Here is a 24,407-nt window from a genome sequence, read left to right as displayed (position 1 = left end):
TTGATATATGTAAATGGCAACTTTCTTGAAAAGGTTCATTTCTTCGCGATATACATAAACCAGTTAAATTGTAAGGCTGCAGCAGTTGTCTGTCCATTTTGTATGACAAATATCTGTAAATACCCAATACTCATGTACATTAATTGTTCAGTAAAACATGGCATTATATATTTTTCTGTTTTCATTGATAAAAAAATTATAACAGCAGAAAATAATAAATAATGATAAATAATCATGATAGTTACATTTAAAACCAAAGGAGGAAAATAATTATCATTATTATATGATTGAATAATTTCCATCTCCATCAGGCTCGGTGAATATTGTACTCCTCAGATGGCTAAATCATTGTATTGACCTCAAAAAGCAGCAATAATTGTATAATATTCAACCTATTTCACCATGTGCAATATAGAGAGATGTGACAAGGGAGGGAACTGTTATCATTATTTCAAACATGCAACTTCGTCTGAACTCTGAAGCCTTTTGTTTGATAAGAAAATTGCCACAATGTCCAAAGAAAATATTACATGAAAGGTAGGCCCTATTTAAAGATGCAGAATAGACTACTAGGCCTTCATATCAGCATGTTTCTCACACTTTCTTGGGTCTTCAGCCTCTCAGCCTTCCCTTGTAAACATTTGGAGCACCTGTTACAAGCGTTTAGCTGACGTCGATTTTGCCGGGAAGTTTGGGGTGTAGTTTTTTGTCTAAACAGAGAAAATGAGTTTGTGGGTTGACAAACACCGACCGTCGTCTCTGAATAAGCTAGATTATCACAAAGACCAAGCTACTCTTCTTAAGAAACTTGTGAGTATGAATATGGGTTAATGATCGTGTGCTTATTGTGTTACTTGTTTCATTATTTCGAATTTCCTCCACAGGTACTTGGGGTCTTGGTTTGTAAATGTGTATGTACCTTACTGATTTGTTAAAAAAAGTACTTTTTTACATATCGATAAGGTACATACATATTCATAAACCAAGACTGTACCTGTGATTTCCTCATTCATTGCAATCGATCTATTTTAGACTTGTTTATTTACCTATTTGTCAAGCAATATAGAAGAAATGTTTGGATATTTGACTGTATAAGAATAATTTATTATTAATTTTATTTAAAAAGATTTACCTTCTTTAGGAAGTTAAGGTAGATGAAACAGTTTAAATAACTGGGTTTTTTTCTGCATAAACATCATTATAAGTATTTTGTATTTTACCGTTGTAGTGGTGGTTATCGAATACATACATGCCAACTTTTGAAAATTTTCTTGGGGGAGATTGCGCGTAACAACATTTTTCGAAGTTCCTAATTCGCAGCATTTTGTCGTGAAAAATAACTATTTGTAGTTTTTTTTTTTTAATATCAATCTACTACCTTGCATCATATATTATCACTACTTCAGAAAGTGTTTTCTTCTCTATCAACTTTAACAAAAGCACAAATACAATATCATTTGAAATTAAAAAAATGATTATTTATTCGAAATTATTTAATATGTTTATATTGAGATAAACATACCTCCTGCCTTAAAGAATGTGATACACAAACTGATTTTTACATGAATAAGGAAATTAAACTTTACAAATAAGCTGAAGCAAGTTAAGTTTATGCAGTTACCATGTGGTTACTGTTCACTGTCTGTTGGTAAATTACAAAGTTTATAAGGCTACTGTTGCAGACACATAATTATTTTTTCTTAATCAGAGGGAATATTAAGAAGTCATTTTTATCTTTTTCATTCAAAGTCTGCAAAAGGCATGGTCTTTTCCTTTTTCTGAATCACCCCAGTCCTAATTTTTACTTGCAGGCACATCTTTTCATGTTGGATTTTGGCAGTGTCTTTTCCATGAAGTAGATCATAATTTAATGGAGAATGCCTTATTTCCAACACTGGAAAACCTTATATAAACGGTTTATACGTATACTGTCAAAGTTTGCTGTAAAGTGTTAACTCTCACAAGTTTGTCAGTTTGTATCCTGTCGCGTGTATTTCTTAAAATTTCCACATCTGGCATAATTGTCTAGGTTAATATACACTGTTAATGAGGTTCAGGAGCAATTAAAACCACTGTAATGACTGGTAGCACAGTTGACACCTTGTTGATTGCCTGTTATCAGCGGCAATAAACAGATATCCTACCAATAAACATTGAAACAGCCATGTTTTCTGCACACGGAAATACTGTATTATTCAAAGCCAATCGGTAAAAATTCCATATTTTCAAAAAATCGGTAGAAATGGGGTAAAAAAATTAAATCGGTAGACAAGCGGTAGACAGGGTTCAAAATCGGTAGACTCCTGAAAAAATCGGGAAAGTTGGCATGTATGCGAATATATTTGGTAGAATAAATTTCTTACTGACCAATTTTGTTAGGTGCATGGAGGAGATTTTCCACATCTGCTTGTCTATGGGCCATCAGGGGCAGGAAAAAAGACTCGCATCATGTGTCTATTGAGGGAGTTGTATGGATCAGGAGTAGAAAAACTACGTATAGAGCAGCACAATTTTACCACCCCATCCAATAAAAAGATTGAAATCTCAACCATATCCAGCAATTATCATATTGAGGTCAATCCAAGGTACTAAGCTTAATGTTAATTTTATTAACGAATTGATTTTTTAATAGGAATTCTCTACAGCTGCCCCCAGTGTAGCCAAAACCTACATCTTTCAGATTTAAATACTGTAGAAGTACTTTTTTCTGCGTGGTATTAATTTACGCTATGTACGCAGTCACAATTTTTCCACGGAAATTTGTCCAAGCGTACTTAATATAAATGTAAGGCATATAGTGACAGTCTAGGAAATCTGCATAATTTTCTACATGCAGATTCAACAGAAATTGAAATTCCATGGAATTATGACCCCATGGAAAAAAGTACAATATGATGTTCTACAATCTGAGATAAAGGATTAATCCTCTAGCTAGTGCTAGTTTATTTCTGCTATATAGTAATTAATCTATCAAAAATCTAATTGAATCATTGTCACATTAAAATTTTGTTTATATGTGCATTCATGTTATATTGTGTAAATATGTATGTATCAATAATTTCAGTGATGTTGGAATACAAGACAGAGTTGTTATCCAGGAACTAATCAAAACTGTAGCACAAACAAACAACTTGGATTCCTCACAGAGAGACTTCAAAGGTTTATTTTATATACCATCTTCAGTAACATACTCTTATACATCACTGCATGTGCTTTTATATTTAACATCTACAAGAATGAATTTTTTATTTTGATTCTGTTTATATTCACTTTAAAAAGTCTCCTATAAATGCTTGATTTGATATTCTTTATTATCCTCGAAGATTGTTACTGTTGACAATTTGCCTCTTTTGTTTCTAGTCGTCGTACTGACGGAGGTAGACAAGTTGACAAAGGATGCTCAGCACGCTCTCCGTCGTACGATGGAGAAGTACATGGCGACGTGCCGACTGATTCTCTGCTGTGTTTCTACGAGTAAAGTGATTCCAGCCATCCGCAGCAGATGTCTGGGAGTCAGGGTCGCAGCTCCGACCCTTGAAGAAGTACGACACTTCTATGCTTATAATTATTTTGATTTAAAGGATAGAATTGAAGCAACTTTTTAAAAAAAAGATTGCAAAATTCAAACACAAAATAGATTGAAAAAAAGGGTGGGAGTATTAATGAAATTAATCTGAGTATATTCATATGAAGTTTGTTTTAGATAAAAATTTTATCTGATGGCATTGCAGTTATTAATAAATCCTGTTTCATATTTTTCCTTTCTTATTCTCTTATAGATAACAAACATTCTCCAAACAGTTTGCAAGAAAGAGGGTTGTCCGATACCTATAGAATTAGCTAGGAGAGTAGCTGAGAAAAGCAAACGAAACCTCAGGAGAGCATTACTGATGGCAGAAGCATGCAAAGTTCAGCAGTAAGTACCGTAATTTACGGAACATAGGTCAATATTTTTTTTCTCAGAACCGCTTGGGTCGCCCAGTATTCAGAATTTGACCTATTTAAGGCTCAAGTTTACGAAAAATGCCCCCAAATCAGTAAAATTTATGACAATTTCAAAGCAAATTTGTGCCACTTTCGTAACTTTCTTGATTATTTTTCGCAAAAAAAATAATGCCCCGTTAAACAATAAAATATTTATTCTATAGCTTTCTTACAAAATGAATTCCATTAATTATCCGTTGATGACAAAGGAAAACAACATTGCTTCATCTATTAAATAATTCCTCAACATTAACATCATGCTGTATCCATCTTGTGAAGTTAGGAAGTCGCGAGTGTGTACTAAATGTAAAACCGCAAAATTTAAAATACGGAAAATTTTCACAATCACAACTGTAGTGTTTTTACACGGAATACAAAGATTGGCTTCTAACAGAATTTTAATTGTCCGACAGATAAAGCGATTTACACCTGTGTTGGTTTAAATGCTTGCGGGGCATGATTAACAAACCCAAGTGCCGTTATAGGGTATTAATGTTACACATCATTGAACAAACAAAGCCGTGAAATTCATGTTCACAGTCAAATTGGGAATGTACTCTCAATTAAATTTATAAATTAAACTTATAAAGTTTTAATATGATTTCAATTCTTTACTGTTGCTTGATTTATACATTCAATGGTCATTTGCGTGTTTTAGCAAATCCCTGGAGAAGAAAAATAAAAATGGCAGACATCGAAGTAATTGTCGTCCACCGGTAAATAATGTCTAAATAAAATTTATTAGGAATGTGTCAGAGTTGTTCTGAAAACGGAATTACTATTCTTTGGTTTCGGATATTTCCCGAATTATAGCTTTAAAATAATAACATATTTACGTGTTATTTATGCCTCTGATTTAACAACAGTGTGAAACTACGGAGGCATTGAACAGGCAAGTTGGAGAAAAATAAGTAGTAACACAATTCAAAGAAGTTTTAACAACATTTTTTTTTTTAAAACTTTATTTAAATGCTGTACTCATTAATGTACCTGTTTATTTTTTTTATACATTCATGTAACAGAATAACCCCGATAATTTTAGGGGTTTACCTGTTCTGATACGTTGTATCTGCGTAAGAATCTTTAGAAAACGGGAAACAAAGCCTCGTCCTATACAGTAAGTTCGACCTATCTTAGGATTTTTCAAAAATTAAGGCTGAAAATGAGCCTTTCGACCTATATACCCCATCGACCTATAATCCCGAAATTACGGTATTCAGTCCAAAACAGCAGAAGCATTGTCATTCCCTTGCTGCATTATTTGTAGTTGTATGACACAGGCATTAGTTGTGATAGTAACTCAGAAGAGTCCTCAATGATGACAAGATCAAACTGAGAGCTGCATGATGTCCATTACTCTCTACAGATATTACTCATTTCTCATTAGTTTAAGTCTGAGAGGACTTAAGAATCTTTATGGGATGACCCAGTGCTGTTCCTTCTCAACAATGTCTTTAAATTTATGACCTTGAATTATGGCATCTCAATATTAATTCTTCATACACACCAAGAAGACTGCAAATGTGTTCTAATGCAAGATCAGTGAAAATCCCCATACATTGCAGGACTCCATTAAAAGCAGACCAAGAGGTATCAGAACCCGACTGGGAGGTGTATCTAAGGGAAACAGCCAATATGATAATTCAACAGCAATCTCCACGGCGATTGCTGGAGGTCAGGGGTCGTCTCTATGAACTTCTGACTCACTGCATACCAGCAGACATCATTATGAAGGTCAGCTTAGTTTTTTTCAAATTTCAGATAACACTCTTTATATATTCTGCAAAAATTATGACGTACAAAATTTAAGAACCCTCTTTACACTGCACACTAAGAAGTTCCGATTCTAAGGTATTTTTCTGCAGTTAGAGTGATCTGCCGTTAGATCTCGATTCCAAAAAAAAAAAAAAAGTTATATTTAGAGTACGAGTTTCCTACTGTATCAGAGATACAGGGCGGGGCTTGAGGCGAGAGCGATAGCTCGAGCCGGGCCCCGCCCTGTATCTGATACAGTAGGAAACGAGTATTCTAAATGACTTGTGACATGACCTTTCTAATGACCTCACCAATTTACATTCATATTTGGGAACATACCTCTCAACCAATCAGATGATTTTAGCAGAAAGTTGATTATATCCCATTTTAAGCATTCGCAACTGAAATGCCGAGAGAGGTGGACGTGCAGGTATTTATCATTTTAAAATAATTATTTAGGGGATGCATTATATAATTGGTTTTCAAAAAAAAAAAATAATTTGATTGTGTATGTTCTTTTCTTTATTCAGCTGTTGCCGACGTCTTTTTTTTTTAATTTAAGCTACGATTAAATGCAAAACATTTTAATATATAAGAATCATGTGGGAATTTAATGTTTTTGAAACAAAAATACTTCGGGGAAAACGTATTCTGAAAAAAATGTCTAACAATGTCCTACACCTGTCTTAATAAAAAAAAAATGAAATAAACAGATGAAATGAAAGCGGGGGGGGGGGGGGGGTGTATATATATTCCCAGCACTCACTGGTGCAAAAGTTTTTTTTTTCTTTTTCTCTTTCATAAATGATTTTTGCTAAACTTGTATACAACGCTTTTTAATTTATCAACAATAAACAATAGCACCACATAGTGTCTTGGTTGGCTGTAAAGCTACCCCCTTCCCGAGTGTAATATACGGGTTTCACTTATTTTTTTTTTCGGGGGGGGGGGGGGGGCATAGTAATCATTTGTGAACTGTTCCACTACTCCTTACCTTTCTAAAATTTTTGAATTCGACATAACTTTACGTTGTATAATTTTATTCTTAATTCACCTCAAATTTTGAGTAAATACTAACAGTGCTTTCATGGGAATTGAACGATTCCTGTGTCTGTACACAGATTCAGCTTTCCCTCATCGCTAAAAATAAACCGTACTGTATCGTTGATATTTTGCAGATACAATTCCAAAAAAATAGAAATTTACAATACACTACTAAATTTGTAATTAATTCAAGTATTCTTAACATTTTAAAAGGACAAGATAAATTAACTGAACGTGTTATTTACATGTATTTTCTTTATGGAAGTAATTAACAGTGATTTCTATTCACTGCTACTGTGTTGTCTTTTACCCTGTGTTTAATTCGTCTAAACTTGCGAATAACATTTTTCACACAACAGCTAATGCGGTAAACTAATGCGAATTAAAATTTTACTTCGACAGTAATTATGACGTCATTTGCAAATCACACACCAGATGCACATTGAAAATTAATTATTTTTTCTTAGTTTTTCAAAAAATAGCACAAGTACTTAAAGCTGACTGACGCATTTGAATTTTGCCAACTGCCTTTAATTCGAATAGCTTCGCTTAGCGTTCACACGGAGCTAATGCGATAATTTAATGCGCAGTAAACTAATGCGAAGTAAACTAATTCGCATTAAATTCTCCGTGTGAACGCTAAGCGAAGCTAATTCGCAGTAAATTTACGTTTAATTCGAATTAAACTCTCCGTGTGAACAGGGCATAACATTTTTCCTAGGGGTAAATGCCACACTATACATTGAAAATTAAATAAATAAGCTCAATATTAACTCCTTTATACAATACATTTTTCTCAATGTCCAAAAAAATTGCACATGTGTAGAGAGGGCCCTTAATGTTGAAGTTAATTTCTCATTACTGTGAAATTATACATTGCAGGGATTGTTACAAGAATTGATTAATAACTGTGATGGGGAGCTGAAAACAGAGGTGGTGCAATCTGCTGCATTTTTCCAACATCGACTCCAGCTCGGACAGAAGGCGATATATCATCTGGAAGCCTTTGTAGCCAAGTTCATGGCCATCTACAAACGATTCATGGAGGAAAACATTGCAGATCTCTTCTAACAAATCTAATGACTAAGGAAAAACATTGCAGATTTTTTAAACAAATCATATGACTTTGCCAATGTCAGTAGACATTAAAAGTGCCGATTAAGTAGAGTATGTGAAAGAAAAGAAAATTTCAGATTGAATATTTTTGCATTGATCAAAAACACATGAATTCCTGTGTTTGTCATGTTCCTGGAAAACAACTCAGAGAAATAAATTATGCAGAAATGTAGATACTGGTGAATGCTTATTTCATAAAAAGCATCTGTTGAAAGTTTTACCTTTGCAACCTTTTGCAATTTAGCAGAAAGGCTGAAACTTACATCTTTCCTGACCTAATTTAGATCATTAAGTGTCGATCATGAACCTGGGGTTGGGTGGGCCACCTTAGGCGATCAAAGATATAGATTGTAAATTACCTGTTATAAGAAAAATGTTCTCAAGAACCACCTATTGGGTCTTTCCTAGATTGATATTGAACTTCTCATTGGTAAGTCCAACATCTCACTATGCAGTTGTAGCCCACATGGCACAGTAGTGAGAGCATCTGCTCTAGAGTTGCGAAGTAAGAGTTGATCTTTATGTTGCGGGTTCGAATCCCACTGTGGGACGTGGGGACCAGTCCTTTGGATGAGACTGTATAAACCAAGGTCGCATGTGGCAGTAAGTGCTGGTAGGAAAAAGATCATTAGCCCCAAGTGCTGAGTATAGGACAAAATTTGTAGCCCCTGACGGCAAATGGTGGCTTCTCTGTGAGGGAAAAATTCTCAAGAGGGATGTTAAACAACATACAATCAATCGATCACTATGCAGTCAAACATAAATTTATTTTATGCCCGCTCAGTAAAACATTGGAAATGAACTTTGATAGCTCACCTGAGCTGAAGGCTCTGGTGAGCTATTCTGATCAAAGTTTGTCCGTTGTCTGACATTGATGATGGAACATTTTCATCTTCCTCTCTAGAAATACTTTGCCAATTTCAACCAAACTTGATACAGAGTATTCTTGGATGAAAGATATTTAAATTTGTTCAAATAAGGGCCATGCCTGGATGAAAACAATAATGTGCTTGGAATGATGAAACTCATGTAGAATAAATGCCAGGTAGTGTAGATTCAAGCAAAACTATAATCCGTCATATTTATATGGAAGCATCCTCAGGTGGTGTAAATTCAAGTTTGTACAAATCATGACCCCTGGGGTATGTTGGGGCTACAATGGACAGTCCAAGTTTTACATACGAATACATGTATATAGGAAAACTCTTCAAAAATCTCCTCAAGAAGAGCAAATCTGGGATTGGTCATATTTATCCTTTCAAGTACTAAATTGATCAATTTTCTGCTTTTTCCTAGCCAATGGCCCTGGGCATCTTGTTTTAGTATAGAATTATATAGTCTTAAAACAATTTTTAAAGGCATTAAAACAAAAGTTTTCTTAGCTGTAAAAGTATTACTTTTAAATCAACCCTCATTGCAGCCCGGAGGACCGGGCTGCTCTATACATATAAGTTTAAGTGTTGGTGTATGGGGATTGGGGCGGGAGTAGTTTTTCAGAAATAAAGGTTTTCTAAACATCGAAAAGATTGTTAATCAGAATGTTCTTTCCTTTATAAATTACGAGATACATACCTGGTAATATATTTACTTCCATAAAGTGAATCTGTAAAAATATTTATGTTTTTCATATTTTATATATAAAGTTGCTTATCATTTACTATCGAAAAAATGATAGGTCCCTTTTTTTAGAACATCGAATTTTACTTCTCGCATAAAAACGTACTCTGCACAGTTCATGTTTCATAATCGAAAATTGAAAATTAAATACATTTTTGATATGCATGGTGATGCATGTGTCTAACTTCAATTTATATATTATGCAGCCATCATTTACATGAGGAATTGATCAAGTTTAAAATGGTATCGTTTTTGTTTGATTTTTATCCGACTAAAAGTTTTCAAAATATTCGCGGTTTGATGATCAAGACTTATTTCCATTGTTTACTTTATATATTTCCCGGGCAACAATTGATGGTTACATCAATGTTTTCTTGTTCATATATATACATATTTTCAAATTGATTGAAAAAATGAAATTCTGTCCACAATTTACTTCACATATATTTTCACACTGAACTGCCGAGAGTGAATGGCTTGTAAATATACATGTAGAAGTGTGTCCTGTTTGAAACATCTCAAGCTCAAAAAAAAAAAAAAAAAAAAAAACAAGATGTGTTTGTGAAACACTATGCGCCCGGCGGCAACAAAGTTCAATAAATTATTTTTAGCAATAAGTCACAGTCAAGGTCACAAGGTCATTGACCTTGGTATCATTTAAAAGAACTTAATTAGTGAAGTAAGTATACCAAATAGAAAGTCTCTATCTCTCATGGTTCAAAAATAATGGTGAATTCTAAAAAGCTACTTTTAGCATATAGGTCACAGTCAAGGTCACAAGGTCATACACCTTGATGTCATTTGAAAGAGCTTTATTAGTTGAGTATGCGTACTAAATATAAAGTCTCTACCTCTCATGGTTCAAAAGGTATGGCGAAAGTTCGATAAAGCTATTTTTAGCATAAAGGTCACAGTCAAGGTCACAAGGTCATTGAACTTGATGTCATTTGAAAGAGCTTTATTGGTGGAGTATGCATACCAAATATGAAGTTTCTATCTCTCATGGTTCAAAAGTTATGGCGAAGGTTAAAGTTGACAACAGACAGACAGACAAACAGATAAACAGACAAACAGACAGGACAAAAACAATATACACCTCGGATCTATCGATCCGGGCGCATAAAAATCCCAAAATCATCCCGAAGTTTAGATAAAATAGACAAAATTATAAGATATAGTCCCAAGTGTTCTTTTTTGTTTTAGGATCTAATAACAAGTTGAAGAACAAGCTAACAAATCTGGTGTTTTTATTTACAAATTACATTGTACATTTCATACAAGAACATTTCATTATTTGGTTATTCCCTCCCCCCTTTACAAAACAAAAACAAACAAAACAAGCTCTGTTTAATGTTAGTGCTTGGTGAGATTATTGTGCTGGTACAGAGCACACTGGTAACTGCATATAGTGAAACAAAAAATGGACATCTTACATAGTAATGATGCACCAATTATATGCTCAAACTCTACAAAACAACTGAACACAAAACATGTTAAAACAATTAACATTCTGTCAGGTTACCAAATCAACTGCATAACTTTCTCTCTACAATGAAGGGAGTATTACTTAAATGACATATATTTGTAGAATGAATTATGATAAACTGAGTTTTGTGAACAACAAAATTGTGAATAATATGACAAATTATAACAAAATAAAACCTGAACTGTAACATATGGTTTTTAAAGTCTGAGTTGGAATTCAAAATCACACATCTGATTCAACATAATATCTTCCTTATTTGATGATTACATAAATCAATATCAAATATTTAGATTAAAAAATAATAAAAACAGAATGTCTAAATAAAGCTGTCTATGAAGTTAACATTGGCACACTGGTCTCTTTCGAGAATTTTTAATACACTTTTATAAGCAATCAATGAAGAAATATCTATTGACTAAGTCAAAAATTCTATTCTAACACACATCACTCAATAATGTTTACAGAGATACTTGCTGCAATAGCAGAAATGTATTACACCAAAAACTGCCAAGCCTAAGCCTAAAAATGGCAAAGAATTGCTTAAACACAATAAAGCCATTTATGAGAAGAGGAAAATTCAATTGAGCTTTGGAACAATTTTATAGATGTGCCATGATATGGAATTACAAAAATTATGTGAACAGTTCATGTATAAAGAAACAAAAAATATGCAAAAGCTGTTTAGGAAAAAAATAAAATAAAAAAAAAAATAAAATGGTGAAGCTTTGAGGCAAAACTGTTTTTTTTTTTAATCCAGGGCTCTCGATTCTCTAAAATTGGGGCCGTTCAACGGCCCCGTTCCCAATGCAAAAAAGGTACCTTTTTTCCCAAAAGAAAGGTATATATTTCCCAATTTCCATAGCAAAATATTAATTAAAAAATAAAAGTCTAAGAAACTTAATTGCAAAAAAAAAAAAAAACAACAAACAAAACACACTTGCAAATGAAAGTGAAACTGTACCACTATTTTATTAGTTCGCGGCAAATGCATTTGTAAACTGGTTCGGGGAACCAGGTTATTGTTTTTACAAAAATGTGTACTAACTATGAGTGCAGAGTATCTTGTCATGTAGTTTCGAAAAAAAACATCATTTTGGTTTCAAAATTAGACATTTCATTTAAACATTAGTACTGTAAGCTGCACCTAGAAACACACCCACGCTTCGGCATGTTCAGTCTCGCACTGTATTGGTAAGCAAAGTTGTCCCTGTGATCGAGGAAATTCGGGACTATGTGACTAGCGACTGTCACTCAGAAAGACATAAAACCGCAATATCAACACTCAAAGATGGTTATGACAAAGCTAATGTACTTTCATGAATAGCCTACGTACCCATATTTGTTCTGTTTAACTGTTTATTCAAAACCAGATTTGAATTGATTACAAAATGCTAGAAAAGCAAAATTTGAGGATTTTTTTTAATTGAATTTTGATTATCCAACTTTTCCCAAAATGACGATAATTTCCCAATTTGAACGGCCCCGGCCCCAGTCCCAAAAAGTGGTGTGAGAGCCCTGTAATCAAACTAAAATGACTATGTACATGATGTTCAAGGGGGAAAAAGAGCAATTAAAGGCATACTAAATGTCATTTAATATTTTCTTTTAAAAATCCTGTGAAAATTTTCAGTCATTTAACAAACGTAAGAAGTCATCAAACGCAGGATACTGCCTGACTGTGAAGATCTGGCATGGTGGAATTTTTCTGTATCATGGAGCAGAAGTGATGATTCTTCTCCAGGATGTGGAACTGTATGTCTGTCTGTGTGGCACTGAGGCTATTAACGGTCATCAACTCCTCATCTTCATCCCCCAGGGTGAAAACAACAGGGGAAGCAGTAGCGACAGGAGAGGAGATTCTAGGGCTCCCAAACTGAGGGTTCCAGACCCCGCTTAGGTCCTGAGAGGGGAGGGCTGAGAGAAGACCCGGGGCGGGGGCTGCTCCGATTTGTAGCTGAGACAGATGTTGGCGGACATACTCTGTCAGAGACGGAGAAGAGGAAGACAAGTGGAAAGAATTTCTGGAGTTATCTCCCTTTAACTCTGATGTTTGTTCTTTATGAATGATTGGTCTTTGATCTTTTACTTCAGATTCCCTGATGTTTTTATTTTGACCTGAGAAGTGATCTGAAATCAAGAGAGTTTTACCTGATATTCTTTGCATAGTTAAAAGATGTTTACAAAGTCTAAAAGATGTTTACAAAGCAGTCTCTATTTTTTCTTTATTTCGTTTTAACAAATATTAACGAGCACTTTTATATGAATTTATATTGAATAGGGTTACTTTCAAAACAACGAAATTAAATCCCCACGAAACTATTCTAGATGACAAAACAACGAAATTTTATCCCCACGAAAATTTGTGCTTCTACAGTATTGACCAGACCATAGATCTACTGATTTGTATACCTAAATCAGAGAGGAATTCATCCATTTTACAGCTAGGATAGTCTCCCTTCCATGGTTTAACCACGTTCTTTGCCTCAATTTCCATCACTTTATCTTCAGCCATTTTGTTTCCCAGTTTGGCAGATTTTCTGTACAGCTCCTCTGCAGACAGCATATCTTCTGGTAATCCTACCAAGAGATCATGAAAACCAGTTAGGCTTTAACAATGCCTATTAAACAAACTCTACAAAATTAGAAAAGAATATGTAAGAAATATAGAGTCACCTCCTACTCCATATTCATGAAACACTGCTAGATTGTACAGAGCTCCATCGTGTCCGGACTGAGCTGCCTGGGAATATAAATGAGCCGCCTTGCATTCATTGACTTCTACACCCCATCCCTGCTCATAGCAAATTCCTAGGAAGTACTGTGCCTCTGGATACTATAAGTAATAAATAAGAATTCTTCAATGTCCTATTATAGTAATTTGACAATGCTTTCTTGAATGCAATCAACTTTTCAAATGGATTAATTAATGAAAGCAACCGTACCTCTTGTTTTGCAGCTTCACTGAATTTTGACACTGCCTTGCTATAGTCTTGAGAATCTTGCTCTGTATAATGGACTCCAAGGTATGTCTGAGCCTACAATGAAGTATCACTTTCTTAAGTCACTTGCAAACAGCTGTACATGTACATGTAATTTGATGTGTTTTCAGAGTCTCCATTTATTTAGAGATTTACGACAGCAGATCTTTAGTGTCTGGTTGACTATAACTACCTGAGCTAGTCCTAGTTCGGCTGCTCTCTCCATAAGACTGATGGCTTTGTCCTCATTCTGTGTCACCCCTTCCCCCTCCTGGTACATCAGGGCCAGATTATACGTGGCCTGTGGGTGATTTTCTGCTGCTGCTAACTTGTAATACTTTGCAGCCTAAATAAAATATTACCTACATTAAGATGAATATCCACCTAAAGCCTCCCTTATCTGATTAAATTCTAGCACATCTTGATTAACATTTACACACTTAACTCACAATTTGTCTTCATTATCTGTATTTCTAACATTTTGCCTCATACAAATATTTTAAAAAAAAACTTTTGATAATTGTAGCCAAAACTGTAGTATGTACCTTTCTTACATCCTTTGTGACCCCCTGACCTGTTTCGTAGCTGAGGCCCAGGTTGAACTGTGATCTGGAGTGACCCATATCGCTAGCCTCCTTCCACATACTCACTGCCTCAGTCATCTCCCCTGTTTTAGCCTTGCATTGGGCTTGAATATTTTTAGCTATAGCCACATACTTCTGTACCACATTTTCAAAGTCGTTCATCACTTTTGCCAGTGGATCTTCTTTGTTTTCCTATTATACATGTACCAGGTAATGTTAAATGATAGTTTGTGGCTATTGCTAAAGAAATACTGAAGAATTACAATTTGATATAATGACCTATATTCTTTCAAATATAGTTCTTCCAAATATTCCATATTTGAGAGAGTCTTGCTCAAGAACTAATTAATGTTAGAAGTCCCTTATATGACCTACCCCTTCTAAAGGTGCCTTTCCGCTATCCTGGAGTTGTCCTTTCCGGTCCCCGAGCCTCCGTGCAGTGGCCGGTAGACAGTGTACAATCTGTGATATCTGGGACAGAAGACAATTCCTGGCATGTACAGGTTTCTCCTTCCTCTCTTGAAGTTTCTGGTGACATCTTGATATCTGTAGGCTAAGATATACGACTGCACCCTGAAAGTAGATGTAACATTAACAATGTTAATGAAAAATGAAAACTTCACCAATAAAGTAATGAACAGGACATTTCTCTTGGGTATGGTACTAACCAAACCTAAGACTCCTAGTGTGTCTGAAGAAGTGAAGCAATTCCATCGAGGTTTGCTATTCCACCACTCTCTCTCCCCTCCCTGGTCATTTCTATGGTTACCATGAAAATTATTTTTTCTGCAAATGATATGGAAATGGAAAGTAGACACTCCGATTTTTTAGTAACTTTCTCTGTCATTGTAGTTAAATTTAATTTTAATCAACAAAACCTGTGTTGATTTTTTTTACTTTAAAAAATGTGTTTATTTATCAATGTCTATATCGCTTCTCAAACTAATACACTACACTAAATTTGGAAACTTTAAAGGGTTTTCTTATCTATAGAAATATGATTTACTTCCGGTTTGTAACAAAAGAAAACTGGTAAACGGCAGGTGTCATTGACCAGTTTCACCAACCTTGTAGCGTGACAAACTCTGTTCTGGTCTTGTTTGTTCTGTTCCTCATCGAGACAGGCGGTGGTGTAAGGTCTCTTATTGTGCAGGTGCTGCCGTATCGCTGTGGACAAAAATAAACAAGTAGGTCAAATGCCATTTTGTAGGACAAATAAGAATGTCATCTTTCCGAAACGTAAATGTCATGGGATAAATAAAACTTCTTCGAAATGATGATCATGAAATACTTTACTTTTAATAGACCATTCTTCTTTCGTATAGATCTACACGTTTTGATAACAGCGCACTTGTATTGCCCTTGAAGATTTTACAGGTACTCTCCACAGCAGCTCGTATTGCGTCATTCACTCTAGCAAGTTAAAAAGTTAATTTTGTAATTTTTACCTCGTGGGATCCCACATATCCACCTCCACATGACTCGCTGGGTCTACATATTTAACAAAAACAATGCTTCTTCAAGTTTCTAATGTTGTTGCCACCATTAAATCTTTCCTGACGTCATTCTCTTCTTCTGAAAACTCAAGAGAGATTCGAATGGAAGGAAATTCCAATGATGTCATTTTTTGGGAAGCACCTTATCTATTTATAGACTTCCACCAACATGTTCTTCTGTTTTACGGCTTCTGTCAACATACATGTATGCGATTAATAAAATTATCAAGATTATTTTTATGCGCCCGAATAGATAAATCCGGGGCATATATTGTTTTTGTCCTGTTTGTCTGTTTGTTTGTCTCTTTGTCTGCAAACTTTAACCTTCGCCATAACTTTTGAACCATGAAAGATAGAGACTTCATATTTAGTATGCATACTATACTAATAAAGCTCTTTCAAATGACACAAAGGTCAATGACCTTGTGACCTTGACTGTGACATATATGCTAAATACAGCTTTTTTTAACCTTCACCATAACTTTTATACCATGAGAGATAGAGACTTCATATTTCCCGAATTGGTGTGCATAAGTTCTTTCGAATGACACTAAGGTGAATGACCTTGTGACACTGACTGTGACCTATATGCTAAGAATATATTTTTTGTCTGCAAACTTTAACCTTCGCCATAACTTTTGAACCATGAAGAATAGAGACTATATTTAGTATGCATACTCCACTAATAAAGCTCTTTCAAATGACACGAAGGTCAATGACCTTGTAACCTTGACTGTGACATATATGCTAAATATAGCTTTTTTTAAAACCTTCACCATAACTTTTATACCATGAGAGATGGAGACTTCATATTTGGTATGCATACTCCATATTTTTAAATGACGCCAAGGTCATTGACCTTGTGACCTGTATGCTAAAAATTGTTTTTTTCCCGAATTTTGTTGCCGCCAGGCGCATAGTGTTTCACAAACACATCTTCTTTTGATATGCAATTATCAGACCGAGTCTGATTTTAAAGGGGTCTGGACATAGATTTGAAATTAATATTTTCTCAATTATTAAAATTTTTATATAGCATTTCACATTTGATTTTATATCGTGATGCGTTTGATTGAAACATCCTTGCACTTTTAAATAGTAAACTTTATCCTTGATACTTATATGAAAATTAGAAATTTTGTTGTGCATAAATTATTGAAAATATTAGAGCTATAATCCAGAAAATTCAGATTGAAAATATTATCACTCCATCCGTTATCAGTGATGAAAGCAGAGATTTTAAGCAACATTTACACTGGTATCAGTTTGGCACTCCTTTCAATTAACTTTGGATCCTTAGATTTTTCAAATTAAAAAAAATCCCATAAAGAAAATAAAATGATAACGCTCCTCCTAAAAAAGGGTCCCTCCACGCTCTATGGACTTGTGACATGTACTGTGACGAAAACATAGAATATTTAATTCAAGCTTTATGTGTATTGAAAAGCCCCCCCCCCCGAGCAAAAATTATTGACTTTTTTCACATACTGACGATGTTTCCCACTCTCTTTTTTTTTGCGAATTTACACGGCCCAAATCAGTTATAAATCATCGTTTTCGTTTTAGTCATTTCTTGGTTAATTAACATTAATTGACAATTACAGCTCTTTGAATGGTTGCTTTCGTGCGGAATGGGTGACAAGTTTCTTAATTGCCGGAATACCAAACCAGATGCAAACTATGTTCTAATCTGTTTTCCTTGGGCTGGAGGAGGATCTAACTTCTATGCACAATGGGGAAAAATGACTCCTGATTTTGTTGAAGGTAAGAGATTAAAAAAGTCTATTTAAAGGCTATTTAACTCTTGATTTGGGTGATGATGTTAACCGACATATGCCAATGGGCCACAACTCTCACCTGAGTAAGCAGTCAAACTAAATAGTAAAGTGGGCCAAACTATTCAAAAGTTATGGCCAAGGTCTAAGTTCGGAATTTTTTTGGTGAAAGTGGGTCAAACTCGAAGGTCAAGGACACGAGGTCAAATTTGGCGGTACCCTTAGAAAGGTCTTCTCACAAGGGGTACATCTGTGAAATATGAAACCATAGCCCCACCCACTCAAAAGTTATGGACATGGTTTAAGTTTTTTGTGGACAAACAGACAGACATGTTAAAAACTAAATAACCCCGAATCTTCCAGGGACATGAAATATAAACTTTTGACTCAGGTTAGCTAATCAAGTATCTGTTTACCCTTTAGTTTGTGGAATCACTCTCCCCGGCCGCGAGTCTCGATTCCGGGAACCCTGTAACACAGACGCTAAACAGATCGTACAGGAGACATGCTCAGCTATCTACAACAAATACAGCACCAAAGATCTTATATTTTGGGGACATAGGTAAATGCACATTAGATTATGTAATGTTGATTCAAACTTAAGAAAATTTGCAAAATTTTCATTTATATTTGAAACTAAAATATATTCTTTTTAATAGAAAAGGACGGTATCATATGATAATCATCAAGTTAATTTTTGTCGTACTGTACCTATAATGATAGAATATGCACTTTAAAGTTCGATTGAACTTTCTCTTCAGTATGGGTGCACTGTTTAGTTTTGAGACAGCTCTGTTGATGAAAAAAGAATACAACAAGGAGCCAGTGAGGATGTTTTGCTCTGGAATTTCTGCACCACATGTTAGTAAATAAAATTCTGTCTGATCTAAACGATAGAAAAATTAACTTCATACAATTAATGTAATGTTTGATCTAAACGATAGAAAAATTAACTTCATACAATTAATGTAATGTTTTGTTTCAGGCCCCCGAGAGGACACGCTCTGAACCTAACGTGAAAGATATGACTGATGCAGAATTTGTAGAGTTTCTGAAAAAGTTGGGTATGCATTTTTTTCAGCCTGTCAGGACAAAGCCCGGCGAACATTTTTTTAGACGACCATAAGTACCTATTGAGAATATCATGCAGCAATTTTTTTTCCGGCAACTATATTTAAAAACACTTGAACCAATAACTTAACATTGTACCCTCATATAGGTGGAACGCCTGAGCAGGTGCTATCAGATCCCGAGATGATGAAACTTTTTCTCCCCCCACTCAGAGCCGACTACATCATGATGGGGGGCTTCGAGTAAGAAAAAAATAATTATACATGCAAAAATAATAATTTCCATTTTTTAAGAAAGCCTTTTCCAGTAGTTATTTTCTTATCACATGATCAGCTGAACTTATTTTTTTGATGTTTAGTTCTCCAGTAGGGCCAGATCCGCCCTTCTCCTGTCCTCTCCATTTATTCGATGGTGAAGATGATGCTAAACACAATTTAGAGGGTAAGAAAAATTAACGACATTATTTAAATACAGCATTTTTACAGACTGTACGTGAAAGTCTCTCTTTAAAAATGGGTGATGCCTTGCTTTATCGTCTGAGAACTTCTACAAAACATGCAGTTTTTATTCGATTTTCAAAAATTGTTCCTCTACAAATCTATACGAACAAAAATATAATATTTTCTAAAGTTTTACTGAGCGGTCTTAAAAATTCGATGCTCTACCTCTGATTGAGATGTTGGACCTGTCGATGAGATGTTGGACCGCTTACATGTACGTCACACAATGCGCGGAGCCAGATCTCATTTGCATTTTTTGGTGTTCGACAGTAACGGAGTTGTCCGAGTTAAACCACAAGTTACATCACAGTACAAGATTCATTCATGTCAAAAAAAATAAAAAATAAAAAGTATAACAAAACATTCATTGACTGTGTTCTTGGGCAAAATGCGTTTTGTCGACCCTCGAACCAAATTTTTTGCCTTCGGCGTTTGGTTCTTGGGTTAGCTGCAGATCTGTAGCGTTATGGTTTTATATATACATGTATTTGTCTTTGACCATAAAGCTACAGATCCCGTAATGCAATAAAGGTGCAATTTACGGCGTAAGATTTTTTGCGCACTTTTGGGGAGAATTTCTCCACTTTCTAGAATTGGTCAATCAACTACCTTTCACTCCCTAATTATAAATACATTCTGTAGCCAACCTGTATATTTTATCCACCTCCCAACCATTTATAGTTGTCTCTACAAGCAATAAACTCGCTTGAAGTGAATTTTCAGCAATCTAACATATAATTTTAATCAAGCGAGTTTATCACTTGTAGAAACGACTATAAAGGGTTGGGAGATGGATAAAATATACAGATTATTTAAATAATGTGCCTAGAATTAGGAAGTGAAAGGTAGTTAATTGATCAATGCTGGAAAGTGGAGAAATTGTCCCCAAAAGTACGCAAAAAATCTTTCGCCGTAAATTGCACCTTTTTTGCATTACGGTATCTGTAGCGTTATGGTCAAAGACAAATTTGACTAAAACTATGACAAATGGACTTCTATATAACATTTCTCAATCTGTGTTTGCAAGTTTTGCAAACCATCTTAAAAATGTCAGTGTTCCTTATTAACAAAACATTTACTGACTGGATTCGAGAGCAACATGCGTTTTGTCGGACCCAAGAACAAGCTGCAGATTTGTAGCGTTATGGTTTTATATACGGTATCCCAAGAAACAAACAAAGCGTCAAAACAAGTGACGTGTTGGGAATTATTTATCACAGACTTCCACCAACTCAAACTTAATATTCATTTTCAAGATTTGTTGGTCTATATTTTTGTGTGCGTTGATTGAGCTTGATTGTATATTTCCTTTTTATTTCATTCATTTTAGCTTGGAAGGACATAACTTCGGGAGAGAAGACAGTTCAGTTTTTGCCTGGTGGTCACTTCTACCTCAAAGAACCGTCCAATCAGAGTCTCCTGATCTCGTACATCTCCAAAAGCCTCGTTTGATCGGTGGAATTATGATAACATTGATTTTCTTTTTGTGCCATAAAACAATAAAATTCATATTAAAAATATAAAACTTTTTTGGTTTCATCAATCAGTCATTATGAAAACATTAATTTACGGACGGCATACAGCTCTTTAAATATTAAAACACTATAACATATTCAAAGTTAAATGAACCCTGTTACGCCTTCCCATTTGTCAGAATATTTTTTGCCCTGAAGAAAAGTTATTGGTTTTCCTTCAAAGAGAATAATAACTTCGGATTGGATGCAACTGGAATCTTACGACGACGGATGTTATATTTTACCACGGTCTCTGTGCATGCAAGTGCGCGTTTACTGTGAACTTCAGGGGAATTTATTAATATTCTTTAAAACACACAACAGTTGAATGGGGGATATGAAAAATAAAATCAGAGAAATCACAATTCATTAATAAAATGTAACGGTTGCATGCTTCTTAATGCACGTTTTTTAATGTTGTTTTCTGAAACTTGGTAACAGATGGGAAACATTCACATCGGATATTTCAGATTTTTTCCCCGATGATGGTTTCTAAATCACCGCCGCATGTGAACGAGACTCCCTAAGAGTTCAAAAACTACGATTACTAAATGTATACGAGTTCTGCGCGTGCAAAGACACGCGCACGTGTGACGGGGGAATTTTATGACCACACGACAAAGGTAAGCATTGTAGACATAATCTCATCTGCAAAAAACAATTTGTTATTTTTTGTCATATAATTTCTAATTATTCATTAAATTGACACTAATTCGAAAAAGAATATATTGATCACCCTGTACACATGCAGCTAGAGAACCATGGCGTTATGGTTTTTATTATTATTTTTTTTTTTTTTTTTTTGTATTTGACCATATTTTTCGTAAACTCAAGTTTATTCAGAGAAAGACTATTTTTGTCATGTCAGTTATACATACATACATACATACATACATACATACAAACATTTGGGTAAGAAAGATAGAGAGTTGGGCTGAGGCACCTTAAAAATAAAACATAACGCTATGTACAGTTCTGAAGCTACTACTTTTAACGAAATTTGTAAGGTCAATGAAATCTGAGTAAAAATAATATCTTAATTTTTTTTCGCACTACATGTTCTATGGCAATATGCTATTGATGAGTTAGAATATGGTAGGAAAGAAAGTGCAGCACAACAATTTAAAACCAAAGCGTATATCTAATCCCAGATGTTTTCGATAACCTTTCAGTTTGAAATTGATACTTTTTTTTTCTTCAGTGCATGCATAGATAACGGACAAACAATTTAATACTAATTGTAAAATATTTATTTTTGCCGTAAAATATCGTAAAAAGATAATATACATAACTTTATTAATATAATACCTCTAACAATGACTGTACTTTATTTCTCAGTATATCAAATTACAGCTATATACTTTAATGGAGAAATGGATTTGTACTTGGTGGGTATTTGCTAGACATCAATAAAAGGCGACAGAGAGTAAGTCCTTTATTTTAAAACCAATTCAAAAGAACAAAAAAGATTTAAATGTGATAATAAATTTGTCCATCCGTCTGTCAGTAGATAACTGCTCACTTTGCTTGTTTTCAGACCCACAGACAATGATTTTGTTGCACTTTGTGGCCGCTTCGCTGGTGTTCCTCTTCACCCAGGCTGTCTTTCGCTGTCCCGTTCTGGAGAAGCAGACATCATGCACGTGCCACGAGATCGTCTGGTGGAACAATGAAAGGATATCCATCGTCAACTGCAGCTTCACAAATCTAAAAATGATGCCTAATTTATCATCCCTGTCAAAACAAAACGTGACAAGGCTCTTACTGAACGGAAATGACATCTCTACACTATCCATATCTGATTTTGACGTTTGGAATATAATGGAACTGGACTTAAGCACAAACAAGTTACAGGCCGAGGGCATAGGAACGCTCTCTCATCTCGCGGGGGAATTGACAAAGCTTAATTTGGCACGAAATCGAATCACCATCAATGAAGGATTAATGTTCATAAAGAATCTAAGCATTTTAACAGAACTTATTTTGGATTCAAATATGATACTTAATTACCAAACCTATTCCCAGATTCTTCCAAATGATATTTTCAGAGAATTGAGGCTACATTCGCTTCGCAAGCTGAGTTTGAGATCGTGTAGTATTACAGCAATAGGACCGCGGGCATTTATTGGATTGGGATCGTTACGGGAACTTGATTTGACATATAATTATCTGGAAAAAGTACCTTCTGCAATTTTACAACTGCAAAATATGCAGAGGATATTTCTTGGTGGGAATGACATAATAACCGTAGACGCAAACAGCTTTGTAACTTTAGTACATTTGGAAGAAATAATACTTAACTACAATGAGTTGTCTTCGATAGAGGCTGGAGCGTTCGCAGGATTAGAAGGCAGCCTTAAAGAGCTTGAACTTTCTTCAAACTATCTTAGTCAAATACCGACAGCTGCCCTAAGGCCATTGAGGAAGCTTCTGTTTTTGAGAATTTCGAAAAATAACATTAGAACAATCGAACACGCTTTTCATGGCGAATACGCATTAAATATGTTAGAGCTCGACAGTAATCCTTTAGAGTTTAGCGCAGATACGTTTCAAGGCTTAGAACATTCCCTAGAAACTCTGTTTCTCAGAGACATTGGGGTGTCCGGAATTCCCGTAGCAGCATTATCGCCCCTGAAAATGTTATCATACTTGGATATTTCTCACAATCATTTTTCTAGTAAAACATTTGATTCCGATCTCTCTGTCTTGTCCGTCCAAACTCTTGTTATGAGCAACAATAGTTTACAGAACATTTCTTCCTCGGCCTTCTCAAGGCTCCGGAATCCAATCGGCCTCGACCTGGACAACAATAATTTATCCGACATTTCATTCATCGTCAGCGCTCCGTCGTGTTCGTTTCGTTATGTCGACGTCTCTGGAAATCCACTCGAATGCGACTGTAAAATAGAAGAAATTTTGCACAGTGGTACTATTTTTGGCATGGGATTAACAGGCTCCTGCTGGCTGAATAACACTGTATATGAACTTGGAAGTACTAAACTGGCAGCACAATTAAACACATTTTGTAATCGGACGGAGAGAAACGTAAGGTGCCCGGGAACGTTCGATTCGAATAGCTCAATACAATCAAACAGTGGATTAAGTTTGATAAATGTTTGGTTACTACTTGTTTGCATTCTTCTTCAAAAATGCTGGAAATAAGATTAATTGCAACATATAAATTCAAAGAAAAGATAATCAATAATAGAACTTTGAGATTTTTTTGCTTAAGTCTGTTTTTGTATGTCTGAAAGCACGCAGCAGAAGTGTAAAACACCAAGTGCACACTTCTAGAAGGCTGTAGATCGGCAGTTTTTCGAGGCATATCGTAGTCATGTTGACTTAAAGATAATTAAAAGTACGTGAAAGAAGTTGTTATCATTGAACTTCCATGGCCGCATAAATTAAATGAAAGTGGAATGAATACATTCGTTTTGCACGATAAGAAACAAAGGTTTCCAATTTGGTTATAGACCATAAGATTATA

General features: G+C 34.9%; 4 protein-coding genes across 7 annotated transcripts; 3 read left to right on the top strand and 1 right to left on the bottom strand.

The window, feature by feature from the left end:
* The first annotated feature begins 646 nt into the window (after nucleotides 1-646).
* LOC134247198 (replication factor C subunit 3-like) lies at nucleotides 647-8,071 on the top strand. The gene is made up of 7 exons (XM_062729540.1): nucleotides 647-810; nucleotides 2,380-2,585; nucleotides 3,065-3,159; nucleotides 3,361-3,542; nucleotides 3,780-3,916; nucleotides 5,550-5,718; nucleotides 7,666-8,071. Exons 1-7 carry the CDS (start codon nucleotides 724-726, stop codon nucleotides 7,852-7,854), a joined length of 1,065 nt encoding a protein of 354 aa, XP_062585524.1. The 5' UTR covers nucleotides 647-723; the 3' UTR covers nucleotides 7,855-8,071.
* Nucleotides 8,072-10,746: 2,675 nt separating this feature from the next.
* Nucleotides 10,747-16,145, bottom strand: LOC134247233 (uncharacterized). 2 transcript variants are annotated; one of them, XR_009987787.1, is made up of 11 exons: nucleotides 16,013-16,145; nucleotides 15,632-15,731; nucleotides 15,233-15,350; nucleotides 14,940-15,137; nucleotides 14,526-14,756; nucleotides 14,174-14,326; nucleotides 13,945-14,037; nucleotides 13,676-13,835; nucleotides 13,412-13,579; nucleotides 12,530-13,129; nucleotides 10,747-11,763 (listed from the first exon to the last, which is right to left on the bottom strand). XR_009987787.1 is itself a non-coding variant. In XM_062729583.1 (10 exons), the coding sequence occupies exons 1-10, from the start codon at nucleotides 16,041-16,043 to the stop codon at nucleotides 12,657-12,659; spliced, it is 1,725 nt and encodes a 574-aa protein (XP_062585567.1). In that variant the 5' UTR covers nucleotides 16,044-16,145; the 3' UTR covers nucleotides 12,523-12,656. The 2 variants fall into 2 exon arrangements, 1 of the variants encoding a protein (XP_062585567.1); XM_062729583.1 differs by lacking the exon at nucleotides 10,747-11,763 and having other exon boundaries at nucleotides 12,523-13,129.
* On the top strand, nucleotides 15,612-20,931 carry LOC134247234 (S-acyl fatty acid synthase thioesterase, medium chain-like). 3 transcript variants are annotated; one of them, XM_062729584.1, is made up of 9 exons: nucleotides 15,613-15,751; nucleotides 15,890-15,941; nucleotides 17,665-17,824; nucleotides 18,259-18,397; nucleotides 18,597-18,696; nucleotides 18,821-18,899; nucleotides 19,055-19,148; nucleotides 19,265-19,347; nucleotides 20,737-20,931. In XM_062729584.1, exons 3-9 carry the CDS (start codon nucleotides 17,692-17,694, stop codon nucleotides 20,856-20,858), a joined length of 750 nt encoding a protein of 249 aa, XP_062585568.1. In that variant the 5' UTR covers nucleotides 15,613-15,751; nucleotides 15,890-15,941; nucleotides 17,665-17,691; the 3' UTR covers nucleotides 20,859-20,931. The 3 variants fall into 3 exon arrangements, with proteins under 3 accessions (XP_062585569.1, XP_062585568.1, XP_062585570.1); XM_062729586.1 differs by having other exon boundaries at nucleotides 17,627-17,824; XM_062729585.1 differs by lacking the exon at nucleotides 15,890-15,941 and having other exon boundaries at nucleotides 15,612-15,751.
* Nucleotides 20,932-22,281: 1,350 nt separating this feature from the next.
* Nucleotides 22,282-24,144, top strand: LOC134247231 (leucine-rich repeat-containing protein let-4-like). The gene is made up of 2 exons (XM_062729581.1): nucleotides 22,282-22,346; nucleotides 22,458-24,144. Exon 2 carries the CDS (start codon nucleotides 22,469-22,471, stop codon nucleotides 24,080-24,082), a length of 1,614 nt encoding a protein of 537 aa, XP_062585565.1. The 5' UTR covers nucleotides 22,282-22,346; nucleotides 22,458-22,468; the 3' UTR covers nucleotides 24,083-24,144.
* The last annotated feature ends 263 nt before the right edge of the window (nucleotides 24,145-24,407 follow it).

Source organism: Saccostrea cucullata, unplaced genomic scaffold, assembly GCF_032062105.1.
Source record: "Saccostrea cucullata isolate Sc308-1 unplaced genomic scaffold, CSIRO_AGI_Scuc_v1 ctg38, whole genome shotgun sequence".
In the NCBI taxonomy this organism is placed as follows: domain Eukaryota; kingdom Metazoa; phylum Mollusca; class Bivalvia; order Ostreida; family Ostreidae; genus Saccostrea; species Saccostrea cuccullata.
Note: the sequence above shows the minus strand (reverse complement) of the source record. Positions and strands in the feature narration are given on the sequence as shown.